This window comes from Juglans microcarpa x Juglans regia, chromosome 3S (genome assembly GCF_004785595.1).
Source record: "Juglans microcarpa x Juglans regia isolate MS1-56 chromosome 3S, Jm3101_v1.0, whole genome shotgun sequence".
In the NCBI taxonomy this organism is placed as follows: Eukaryota; Viridiplantae; Streptophyta; class Magnoliopsida; order Fagales; family Juglandaceae; genus Juglans; species Juglans microcarpa x Juglans regia.
The window spans coordinates 11,973,772-11,985,952 of NC_054599.1; the positions used below are offsets into that span (position 1 = coordinate 11,973,772).

The window sequence follows — 12,181 nt, forward strand, 5'->3', positions numbered from 1 at the left end:
CTATGTAGCAAGTTTCATGAAAAATAACATTTATATGCAATATACTAAAAATGGTGAAAATATCACATGTCATGTAAGTATGCACTCAATGATATTTTATGCTCAAAGTGATAATTGAAATATGAACCAACATTTATTAATAATTCATAAATAATTTGTTAAGGTGTGAGTTAGAGGATAACTCACAAACTTCCAGAAAAATTTGAAATTAGCGTTGTGGCTGTGTAAATCATGTGTATACTATGTTAGGGTTAATACTCTTATGGATAGGTTCAAAATCAAAGGCTTCAAAAATTAGATATTTACAAAAATATCCCTAAATTTTCAAAAATTGGCATTTAGGCCCTAAATTTTGACTAATTGCAAACGAACTCCAAATTTAATCAAATTTCATGGACTTCATATTTTTGGCATTCTAAAACCATCTATGCCCTTGTATTTTCAAAATTCAAAGTGAAACTTGTCCAATTACGCCTAACCTGTGGCATGCATCCTAGTTGATGCCTATGTGTATTTTCAACTATTGATCCCTATGAATGCATGCATATGAGATTTTCTTTAATCACTAATGATCACTAACATAATTAGGGACATTATGAAGTATAATCCTTGAGTAATCAAGTTCATCCCAACACTTAATCAAAGCTAAGAAATCCTTAATCACCAATATGCTTAAAACCGATTTATGCTTGATAATCAAAATAAGATAGATTTAAAACCTATAATGGCATGCTTCTAACCACAAATTTAACCTTCCATAATCATGTTAGGATAATGATAGATCATATCAACTCATGCTTAGGACATGTCATAGCTAAACTTCCAATTAAAAACATTCAATCATTCAAACCTTCCTTTAATTGACCCGGTTTTGCATTAAACATCATAACCTTCTCAAAACTCAACCAAATTTCGTATCAACACTTAGAAAAAAATGTTGACATGCTAGCTAAGATCAAAAGGAAGAAAAATTACAAATTTTGTGGCCTTCCAAGCACTCTAGACTGTCTTATACAAGAACACTTAAGAACTCACCAAAACTCACTCGATTTGTACTCTTTTGATCTCTAAGAGGGGGAAATGCTCTCATGGCTCAAGAGGATACATGGAGCTATGGTGTCAATGAAATTAGAAAGGGAGGGATGTATTTATAGGTGGCCAAGGGGTGAGGGGCGTTGGCTTGGGTGCTTGGTGATTGGGTGGAGTGGGAGGTGCTCAAATCTGGAAAGTTTTCAGATTTGCTGGCATGAGCTTAGGTCACTTGTGTAGAATGAAATAGTGCTCTAAACCACCATCATTTCCTCTCCACATTAGATGCAAGGGTCCTGTAGATGACTTCCGATCATGGGGCATCATTTGGATGGTAGAAGATCCCTCAAACCACACTTGAAAATTGGTGGATGAAGGTAGTTTTGTGGTGGCAGAAAGTCAATTTGGTTTTGGATGTTTTTGGGTAGCAAAAATGAGTCAAAATCCTTCATGATGGCCATGGGAATTCTTAGTGATTGGGTGAAGAAGGAGGTGGTGTGGGGTGGTGCTGTAAACCATGGTAGGAGGTTGGTTCAAATTCAATCTAAACAGTTTCTACACAAACTAGACCAAGGTGCACCCGGTTTGGTTCTTTGAGTTGGTTGATGCGACCAGTTTCGTCCAAGGCTCAAAATTAGTTTGGGAGGGTCTCATGAGTTGTTTAAGGATCATATTACCCTTGAGGAAAAACCACAAAAATGTTGAGCCCAAGGGCAAAACAATCCAAGTATTACGAAAGGGCAATGCACAAAACTGATTGAAGCATGGTTTGGGCTTGTTATGTCATTTTTCTTAATGACGTGTGGGATGGTTTAGCTAGGGTATTAACATGGTCTAATCATGGTTTAATGGAGTATTAATTCAAGAAAATTTGAATTAAAAAAGTTTAAGAAAAGATTAAGCATGATTAAGTTTCAAAGTATGGCTTAAAGTGCACTAACCTCAAGTATGATCGTTAATGGTCTTAGCCAATTTTCAAAACTTAATTTGCATACTTTGAGTTTGATTTGGGCTTAAAGAAACCAATGGTATTGTGTATTGGGCCTTTGGACTTTGAATTGTGAAACGAGTCCAAACATGGCTTTGGGCCATATGGGCTCGAAAAGGGCCAAGGGTCCAATCCAACCAAAGGCCTTATGCCTTCCTATACTTGGGCCAAGACTAGCTTTAATTTCCTAAGGGTTTGGTTCAAAGTTTTATTGGGCTAGGCCCATGAATGCACTTGGGTCCTAAAATGCCTCACCAAAATTACTAATGGGCTTGCCTCTATAATCCTTAGCTCATTAACACTAAGTATCAACATTAATGCTAATACCACTATCAACCTTAATGAAAGTGATTAATCCATAATTAAAAGCCTAATCTAGAGTACTTAAGGGTTAATTTAGCAGGTGTTACATCCTCCCCCCCTTAAAACAAGATTTCTTCCTCGAAATCGTGGTCAAATAAAACATGCAATGGGTAAGAGTTTGAGTGTTGACTCATTAATTAGGCTATAGCTTGTGGCTCGATGGGGGTCTCCCATCGCTATCCACGGACAACTCGTCCTGGGTGTGGTTGTAGTATTCGTCCTCCTTTGAATCATAAAAGATGTTAACCCTCTCTTGGTGTTGTCTCCACTACCTAAAATCCTCGTCCTCAAGCTAGGGGTCTTCCTCCTCTTGAAAGCGAGTGCGACTAGGAGAAGAGTTAGATGTATCCGATGTGTCAAGGGGAGTAGGGTCAAGAATGAGTGACTCTTGCTCAAACTGTCGCCCTGCTCAACTCTGGCTGGTCTAAAGCTACTGAGAGAGCCAATCTCATATGTCGTCTGAGCCATCTAGCCCTAGTCTCTCCCATCCAACGAATGGGGTCATAAGGCTGACGCTCCTCATGTAGCCATGCTCTCCTCAGATGGATGTGTCCTTTCCTATCATAGTCTAGGATATGTGTCCTGTGATGTTCTAACCTCTCCTGTTGAGCCCAGAACGTGTCAGTCATGCAGTCTAAACGTCTCCGTCTCTGCTCCGCTCTCAGCTGCCAGTCATATACATCTGACGGGTCGTCCTGTTGTCACCGGCCGTGTCGCAATTGAAAAATGACGTGAAAGGATGTGGATCATATAAGTGAAATGCAAGGGGATGCCATGCATGAATGCGAATGCCATCATGCGATGCCAAACAAGTCACATGCCAAACAAATAAGGGTATTTGCTTCTTATGTCATCTTCTTTTTCCCATGTGGCCTATTCAACATCATGATTTCGCCACAAAACCTTAACCAAGGGTGTTTTACGATTCTGTAGTCCATTATCCTTCCAATCAATGATCTAAATTGGAACTTTCTCATAGGTTAGGTTGGGTTGAAGTGAAATATCCCTAATGCCAACAACGGTTGGAATTTGCTTTTTGAAACTCTTCTTGAGAGAAGATACATGGAAAATATTGTGGATTCCTTGGAATTTAGTGGGAAGATCCAGCATGTAAGCAACCACTCCTACTTTCTCCAGAATCTCATTTTGTCTCACGTATCCTGGACTTAACTTCCCTTTCTTTCCAAACTGAAAGACTCCTTTCATGGGCGATACTTTAAGATAGACCAAGTCGCCAACTTCAAACTTGAGGGTCCTTCTTCGACGATCAGCATAACTCTTTTGCCTATCCTGGGCAGCCTTCATCCTTTCCCTTATTTGGTGGATCTGATCCTTCATCTCTTGAAGAATCTCCGTACCATAGATCCTTCTCCCACTTTATCCCAGTATAAGGGATATCTACACTTCCTTTCATATAACGCTTCGTAGGGTGCCATTTGGATGGTGGCTTGGAAGCTATTATTGTAGGAAAATTCTATTAATGGCAAGAGCTTCTCCCATTTGTCCTCCTCTTGCAAAACACAAGCTCTTAGCATATCCTCTAGGGTCTGAATCGTCCGTTCAGTCTGCCCATTAGTCTGAGGGTGATAGGCACTACTAAACTTCAACTTTGTGCCTAGAGCATTCTGAAGGCTTTGCCAAAAATGAGAAGTGAAACATGTATCCCTATCAGATGCAATTGTCCTTGGGACTCCATGTAACCATACTATTTCAGCAACAAACAACCGAGTCAACTTCTCCATGGGGTCGGTACTCTTAATTGCCAAAAAGTGGGCACTTTTCGTCAAACGATCAACCACGACACAAATAGAGTTGGGTTTTTTTTTTTTTTTTTTTTTTTTTTTTTTTTTTTTTTTTAAAAAAAGAGAAGGTAGTCACATGTCCAATAGTGACCCTTGCCCAAGTTTATTAATGAGCCCTCACTTGTGGCGGAAGAAAACCGTGGTAACAATCACAATACTTAGCATATACAAAAAATTGAAAATAAAGAAAATAAATCACCAAGTACTCAAAGAAAAAAACCAAAAAAACCTATCAAGCATAACTTCTCATCAAAATCAAATTACACCATCCTAAATTTACATGTAGCACTTTCGAATCTGAGGTAGACCTCATGCATCTGTTCTGATGATCCCTTTTAGCAAATGTGGAAGCTCCGTTTGACCTACCCACACTTGGGAAGCACCACTACTTCCTAGCCGTACCAAAAAATTGGCAGCCTTATTTCCTTCCCGATAAATATGACTCACATAAAAATTTATCTCTCCCAATATTTCAACTATTTCTTCCCAAAAGTCCTCTAGATACCAAAGAGTACATCTTCCATTCTTAATCCAATTCACTATTATTAAAGAATCCATCTCAATGACAAGATTATTGAACCCCCATTGCTTATAATGTTTAAGACCTACCCATAGAGCCATAACTTCCGCAAGATTATTACTCCCATGCCCATATGACTCAGAGAAAGCATATACCACATTCCCGAATTCATTCCCGACTACTCCTCCTGCACCCAACATTCCTGGATTATTTCGGCTACTTCCATCCACATTCATTTTAAGCCACCCTCTGTTTGGCTTTGCCCATCTAACTACCTTCAAAACTTCCTTCTTTCTTGCAATAATTGGTCAATTCAAAGAATTTTACACCTTAAAATCATTATCCACTAAACGAGAAGCCTTACTGATTTTAATACCAACCCAATGAATCCAATACTTGACCCATCTCCATAAAACATGAACCTTTTCTTTCTTACCTTCCATCCTGGCCTTACATCTCCACCTCCATAAGTTCCAGGAAATTATCACCGAAACAAATCCAATTAGCATACAAGTTGTGATGATTTTGATGCTCTCCGAAACCAAGCCTCCACTGTTGCTTTCCAAGACCAATTTGGGACAAACGAAATACCCAACATGTTTGAGATGAATTTCCAAATGACTGCCGCTATGTACCCATTATACAGCACATGATTAATCTCTTCTATAGCACCTTGTTGACAACACTCACACTTGGACACTAAAGGCACTCCCAAATTCCTTACACGATCATCCACACTCAGACATGAGCTCAAGGCCTTCCACATAAACACAATAAACTTTTTAGGAATGGCAACATTCCATATCCAATCCGTCCATTCATATTTATGGTTGCTTTCCCGAACAAGACTCCAGGCACTCCTGGACGTAAAAGAACCCTCTGAATTAGCCAACCAGATGAGCTTATCTTCTCCTAACCTTTGACCCTTAATTTCGTTAACAATTTCTGCAGCTTTTCCAGACCCTACTAACTGTTCCAGATAATGCAAATCCCAGCGATTATTCAGCATAACTTGGTTCACTTTCAAATTCAAATCACCCACAATCGGGCAACTCTCCCTCAAAGGACCAGAACTCATCCACTTATCCTTCCAAAAATACACATTCCCCTCACAAATTCTCCACTTAGAATGCAAGAGAACAAACGACAATTCATTAGCTACAGATTTCCAGAATCGGGTTCCTCTTATTGCATTAATTTCCGACGGATGCACACCATGCATATACTTTGCAAAAAAAATACTTTTGCCAAATAGAATTAGAGCATAGGAGATTCCAGGCAAATTTAGAATGTAAGGACCTTTGAACATCACTTAACTTCCTCAACCCAAGCCCTCCCTCATCCACTGGACTACAAAGCTTATACCATTTAATCCACTTTTTCTTAGGATTCCCATTAACCGAACCTCAGAAAAAGGCACTCAAAATCTTATTAATCCGAATATAAACCATTTTCGGAACATGCATCACCGAAAGGAGATGGATTGGCATACTTAACAATACTTGTTTTAAAAGATTCAATCTCAGCCCAGCAGAAAGGAAATTTATTTTCCATCCTTCAATCCGATTACGAATTCTTTGAACAATATCCTGGACATGTAATGACTTCAATCTTCTCGATACAATTGGAACCCCTAAATACTTGAAAGGAAACACTGAGAACTGAGTGATAGATAAGATATGCCTCCGTCTAGCACTATTAGTATGCTTAGAGAAAAAATATGAGATTTGGCATTGTTTACCTGTTGTCCCAACCATGAAGCGTAGGTACTCAAAATACCAACTATTTCCAAAATAGAAGACTTCCCTCCATTAGAAAAAATTATCATATCATCAGCATATAATAAATGTGAGATTATAGGGCTATGTCTCGAATGAGAATAACACTTTACTCTTCCCTCTTCATACTTCTTCTTAATCAAACAGGAACGAACTTCCTTCACTAAAATGGATAAGTACGGAGATAAAGGATCACCTTATCGGAGATCCCTTCCACCCTTAAAAAACCCCTTTGCTGTGCCATTCATAACAATCGAATACCAAGGTGTAATAACACATTGCCTCAAGAGCTATCGAATTTTCAGAGAGAAACCAAAAACCTTACAGTACAAAAAATAAGAACTCCCAATCAATCGTATCATAGGCTTTTACAAAGTCAATTTTCATCAATATATTACCTCGGACTTTTTTTATCAATATTATGAATAAGCTCCTGAGTGAGACTAATATTTTCAAAAATACTTCTACCTGGAAGAAAAGCTCATTGTTCCTTTGAAATTATTCTGCTAAAGAGCACTGCAAATGGTTCACAAGAATCTTAGAGCATATTTTATAAACCACGGAACAAAGACTTATCGGCCTAAAATTCCCAAATGACGTTGGATTCTGTATTTTAGGAAGTAAAACAATATAAAATTCAGTGTAAAACCTTGGAAGTTCAATCCCACTAAAAAAATCTATAATTGCTTCAAATAAATCATCTTTCACTAAAGACCAACACTGTTGATAGAACCCCAAACCAAAGCCATCTGGACCAGGACTACTATCTTTAGGAATAGAAAAAAGAGCATTTTTAACTTCCTCCATTGAAGGAGAATCGCCAAAAATATTATTCTCCTCTTCCAACTCTTCACCCGTAATTAAATCAGCCAAATTTGGCAATGAACTTGACTGTTTTGCCTTCAGAAAATCCTCAAAATATACACAAGCCTCCTCATGAATGGCTTCCGGCGTGCTAAGTACACGACCATTAGACATTTTCATTTCCATTACCACATTATGTTTCCTGGATTGTAATGCTTTAAATAAAGATGATGACGTTTCACCCTGTGAAATCCAATCTTGCTTAAACTGTTGAGCAAGGCGAGCTTCCTCCCTTTTTAACTAGACATCCAGCTCCATCTTATTTGCTAAAACATCCATTTCAACATCTTCCGAATACCTTTCTTGCAAACTAGCTTCACCTTCTTCCACTTTTATTTCTTAATCTTTAATATGTCGGCCAGTCCATCTCATTAATACTAAATCATAGTAGGCATAAAAAATACTGTTTTGTTAGGTAAATGAACACCTGATCTTGTTAGTAATCAATATCTATCAGATCTTGTTAGGTAAATGAACACCTGATCCTCTGCTCCTTTTGACGTAGGAATATTTGCAGATGTTCTTCTTAGAGTTGTTTCGCTTGTAAGTCTTCAGCGGGTCTTTGATGTTCTGCCTTGACCGTTCTACAAATCGAGCATCTATTAACATAATCCACTACGTCCTTTTTTAACCCTTTCCACCAAAAGTGATGCTTCAAATCTTGATACATTTTGGTGTTCCCTGGGTGGGTTGTGTATGGAGTTTGATGTGCTTCCCTCAGTATCTTATCCCAGATCTCTTGATTGGCTGGGATAACTTTTCGGTCTTTGTAGTATAGCAACCCATCATTTTTTAGGGCAAAACCTTCGGATCCTTCCTTCTTCTCTATCTTCCGTCGAATTTCTACCCATTTGGGATCCTCCATCTAATGCTTCTTCACTTCTTCCCATCTCGTTGGTAGAATTTCTTGTACTGTGGTTAGGGATTCTTTGGTAGGAAGATCCTTGATCAACAACCTTCTCATACTATGCAAAAGGGACTCTACTTTCGAGGCAAGACCTGTGGAATTATCCCTTCGCGTCTTTCAACTTAGTGCATTTGCCACTATATTAGCCTTGCTAGGGTGATACTTAATCTCACACTAATAGTCACTAATAGTTTCTAATCACCTTCTCTGCCTCATATTCAAATTCTGCTAACTAAACAAGTACTTGAGGCTCTGGTGATCGGTGTAGATTTCACACTTTGCGCCATATAAATAATGCCTCCATATCATTAAGGCGAAAACTACGGCGGCTAACTCCAGTTCATGGGTGGGGTAGTTCTGCTCATGGTTCTTCAGTTGTCGTGAAGCGTAGGTGACAACTCGTTCCTCTTTGGCATACAGATGGTGTTCGTTCAGCTTTTCCAATGCTAAACGGAGATGTTACTTGTGATCTTCTTCGCTACTCGAATAAATCAATATATTATCAATGAATACAACAATAAAGCTATCCTGATAGGGTCTAAATACTCTGTTCATCATTTCCATGAAGGCGGCCGGGGCATTGGTTAGACCAAAGGACATTACTAAGAATTCTTAATGTCCGTATCTGGTTTGAAACGTCATCTTGGGGATATCCTTCTCCCTAATCTTGAGCTGATGATAACCAGACCTTAAGTCTATCTTAGAGAACACCGATGCTCCTTGTAATTGATACGTGGTTATGGGTACTTGTTCTTCACCGTTACTTTGTTCAATTCCCTATAGTTAATGCACATCCTCAACGATCCATCCTTCTTCTTAACAAATAGAACTGACGCTCCCCAAGGTGATAAACTGGGTCGAATGAAGCCCTTCTCCAGTAGCTATTCTATTTGCTCTTTTAGCTCCTTCAGTTCAAGATGGGCCATATGGAAAGGTGTTTTACGGATAGGGGTCACTGTGGGTTCTAGTTCTATGGTGAACTCGATTTCTCTATTGGGGGGTAGTCCGGGTAGATTGTCAGTGAAAACCTCAGGGTCTTCCTCAACTATAGGTATCCCTTTTATCTCTTTATCATCACCATAACTGTAACGCCCTGATCCCGAAGGTCCGGAGAGTTATCTCTTAATATTAATATCAACTTCAATAATACAACTATAAAATCCAGAAAACTCCATAAAATGTTAATCCATTTACTCAAACCAAATATCTATCTTCCTTCATAAGGACAATACATAAATTCTTAATAAAATAAATTGAAACTCTCCAAAAGACTCGATAATATTCTTAACTCATCAAATCAAAATAACTGAAAATAACCAAATTATTAACTAAGACTCTCAAATAAATACTTGTACCCTCGGGTACTTATTCCTCTGCGAACATCAAACCTCTCTAATACTGCCTACTCTTACTCTCTAGTAGAGCCATCAAGATAATCTAAAAAATGTTTAAAGATAAGGGGTGAGTAATCAACAACTTAGTAAGCAGAGAACATATACCAGTGTGTAAACACGAGCATTCGCAGAGATCAGAATGCAGAACAAAACATTTTCATTTTCGGAGTGTGGAAGCAAAACATGTTATCAAACTATCAGAGCGAAGATTTAGAAATAATTTCATTCAAAAATATCCTTTAGCATAGCATAAATGATCATCATCATCATCAGAATATCAAATCAGAATAGAAGTCATGTATAACCCCCGTGGTAGGGTTGTGCATTTGCAGATAGCCAAGCATAACATAAATCACTCTATCACCAAGGTGTGCACACAAAACAGAGACCACTACTATAACCCGTGGCAGGGCCGTATCCACTATTATAACCTGTGGTTGGGCCGTCTCCACTATTATAACCCGTGGTAGGGCCGTAACTGAACAGAGCGAAAACAGAATCAAATTCAGAATCAAAGAGTCATGCCAAAGGTTTTCAGAAATCACATCTTATCCAAATAGAGTACTGAACAAAATCATATTATCTTCATAATCAAACAGATCCAAAACATATTTACATAATTATGCACAAATTTTCATATTCGCTCTTTTTGCATAGATCAGAAATAGAATGTCAAAAATAAGCTCATGTCTACACCAGTCATGATGGAAAATACTTTCTTCTTAAACAGAATCTCATAAATAATGTAGAACAAATAACTGAGATAGTTCAAATTTCTTTTCATAACCAATAATATATATTTTTCAAAAAGTCAACCTCATCTCATTTTATTTTAATGCAAAGTCTAGCATAAGAACCCCGCTTACCTAGACTTCTTAGCTTTTTTTGAATTTTCCTAAAAAATGCCAAATAATGATTAATCGTCACTTATAAAATAATCACATAATTCTCGTAAATTTTCAATCAATCTCGTGTTTCGATATTTAAGCCTAAGCTTATAAAATAACCTATTTTAATCCTTCAATACCTAAAAATCCTCATAACCTTAAAATACCATCATTTTCTAAGACCATCAATATCCACTTAATTGAATTCGTACTGAAGAAGAAAATTTATCGAATAAGTATTATGATAATTATAGAACTCAATAAAAATTAATATTCAAAATATCTAAAATACCAACAATATTTTATAAATAAAAAGAATATATTGGTTACTAAAATTTCCATAAAATAAGTCATGAAAAACTCATCTCTTAAGAAAAATAGGTTTACTTCCTTTAACTAACAATATTATCAAGATATAATATAATATTTATTGAAACTTAAACCAAAATCCTATCTAAATATAAACTCAAAGAAAAAAACTTCTCACCCTAAAACAGTAGACTAAAATTGGGAACTTTCCATGTATATATATATATTAGGTTAAAACTTTACATATAAATATACACACATATATATATATAAATACACCTTATGAAATAAAACTAGCGACGAACATAAACACATGAATATTAGAAATGCAACGGCGGCGGGGACTCACCGAGAAGATAATGTGCGACGGGGCAGTGTGCGATGGGAGGTGGTGCACTCGGTGGTGCACTCGGTGGCTATGCACTGGACGAAAGAGAGAGAGAGAGATGCACGGTGAGAGAGGGACAAAGTCATGATATATAGAGTGAAACACAGAGTGCATGGAGGTGTTACAGAGAGAGTTATGCGCGGCAAAGGCCTGGGTGGCTATCGACGGTGGCACGGCTAGGCGTGGCTGAGATGCTAGACTATGGGTCCCCCTTGCGCCGCAGAGAAGACGTTCGAAAGGGTTGGTCAAAGTGCAAAAATTGCCGCTACTTGGAGGAGTAACCAATTGCTCTGTTTTGAGATGTGGAAACAGGGGTGTTCAGTTCTCTATGCAGGGTTGCCGATCTCGCGTGGGCTAGGCACGGAGGTAAAGGGCCGAGATTTAAAAGGCTGATGGTTGAGGTGAAAAAAAGAAAATGAAAAAGAAAGAAAAGTGGGGTATAGCTGGCGTATCCTCCGTGGAGTGGCTTTTGGTACGTGGTGTAGGTTGCGGCTTAAGGTTTCTACAAGGTGGTGGTTGTGTTGTATGGCAAACGGATAGAGGGCTCATGCAGGTCTGGGCAAGGAGGTTGCTGGTGGCAGTTTTACGGTGGTCCCATGGTTGACGGAAAGAGATGCGGCTGCTGGGCTTCACGCGATGTGCAACGCTGGAGGATGAGGGAAGGAGGGACGAGATCGAAACAGACGATGCTTTGTGGATGGAGCTTCTGTGCGTGCGTGGGTGGAGAATGCCGTGGGAGTTTTGCGACAGCTAGGCTTGGTAAACCAACATGTAGGTAAGTGTATACATATATATAAATATATAAATTGGCAATGAAAAAAAAACCCTAGAGATAAGAGGGAGACATGCGTGCGGAAACTGAGTCGTGCGTGTGTATGCATGTCGTGGACTAGAGGAAGACCTAGGAGGAAAAAGAAAATAGACGGAAAGAATAAACGTGCGGAAGTTAACG

At 38.5% G+C, this 12,181-nt stretch overlaps 1 protein-coding gene across 1 annotated transcript; it reads right to left on the reverse strand.

Annotated features, from left to right (window-relative positions):
• Positions 1–3,337: 3,337 nt before the first annotated feature.
• Positions 3,338–3,718, reverse strand: LOC121258692. Its single transcript, XM_041160236.1, has one exon. It carries the CDS (start codon positions 3,716–3,718, stop codon positions 3,338–3,340), a length of 381 nt encoding a protein of 126 aa, XP_041016170.1.
• Between the last annotated feature and the right edge of the window lie 8,463 nt (positions 3,719–12,181).

Bases quoted from the DNA above. Each gene is read 5' to 3' on its own strand.
- LOC121258692 (XM_041160236.1), bottom strand. From the start codon at position 3,718: ATGAAGGATCAGATCCACCAAATAAGGGAAAGGATGAAGGCTGCCCAG.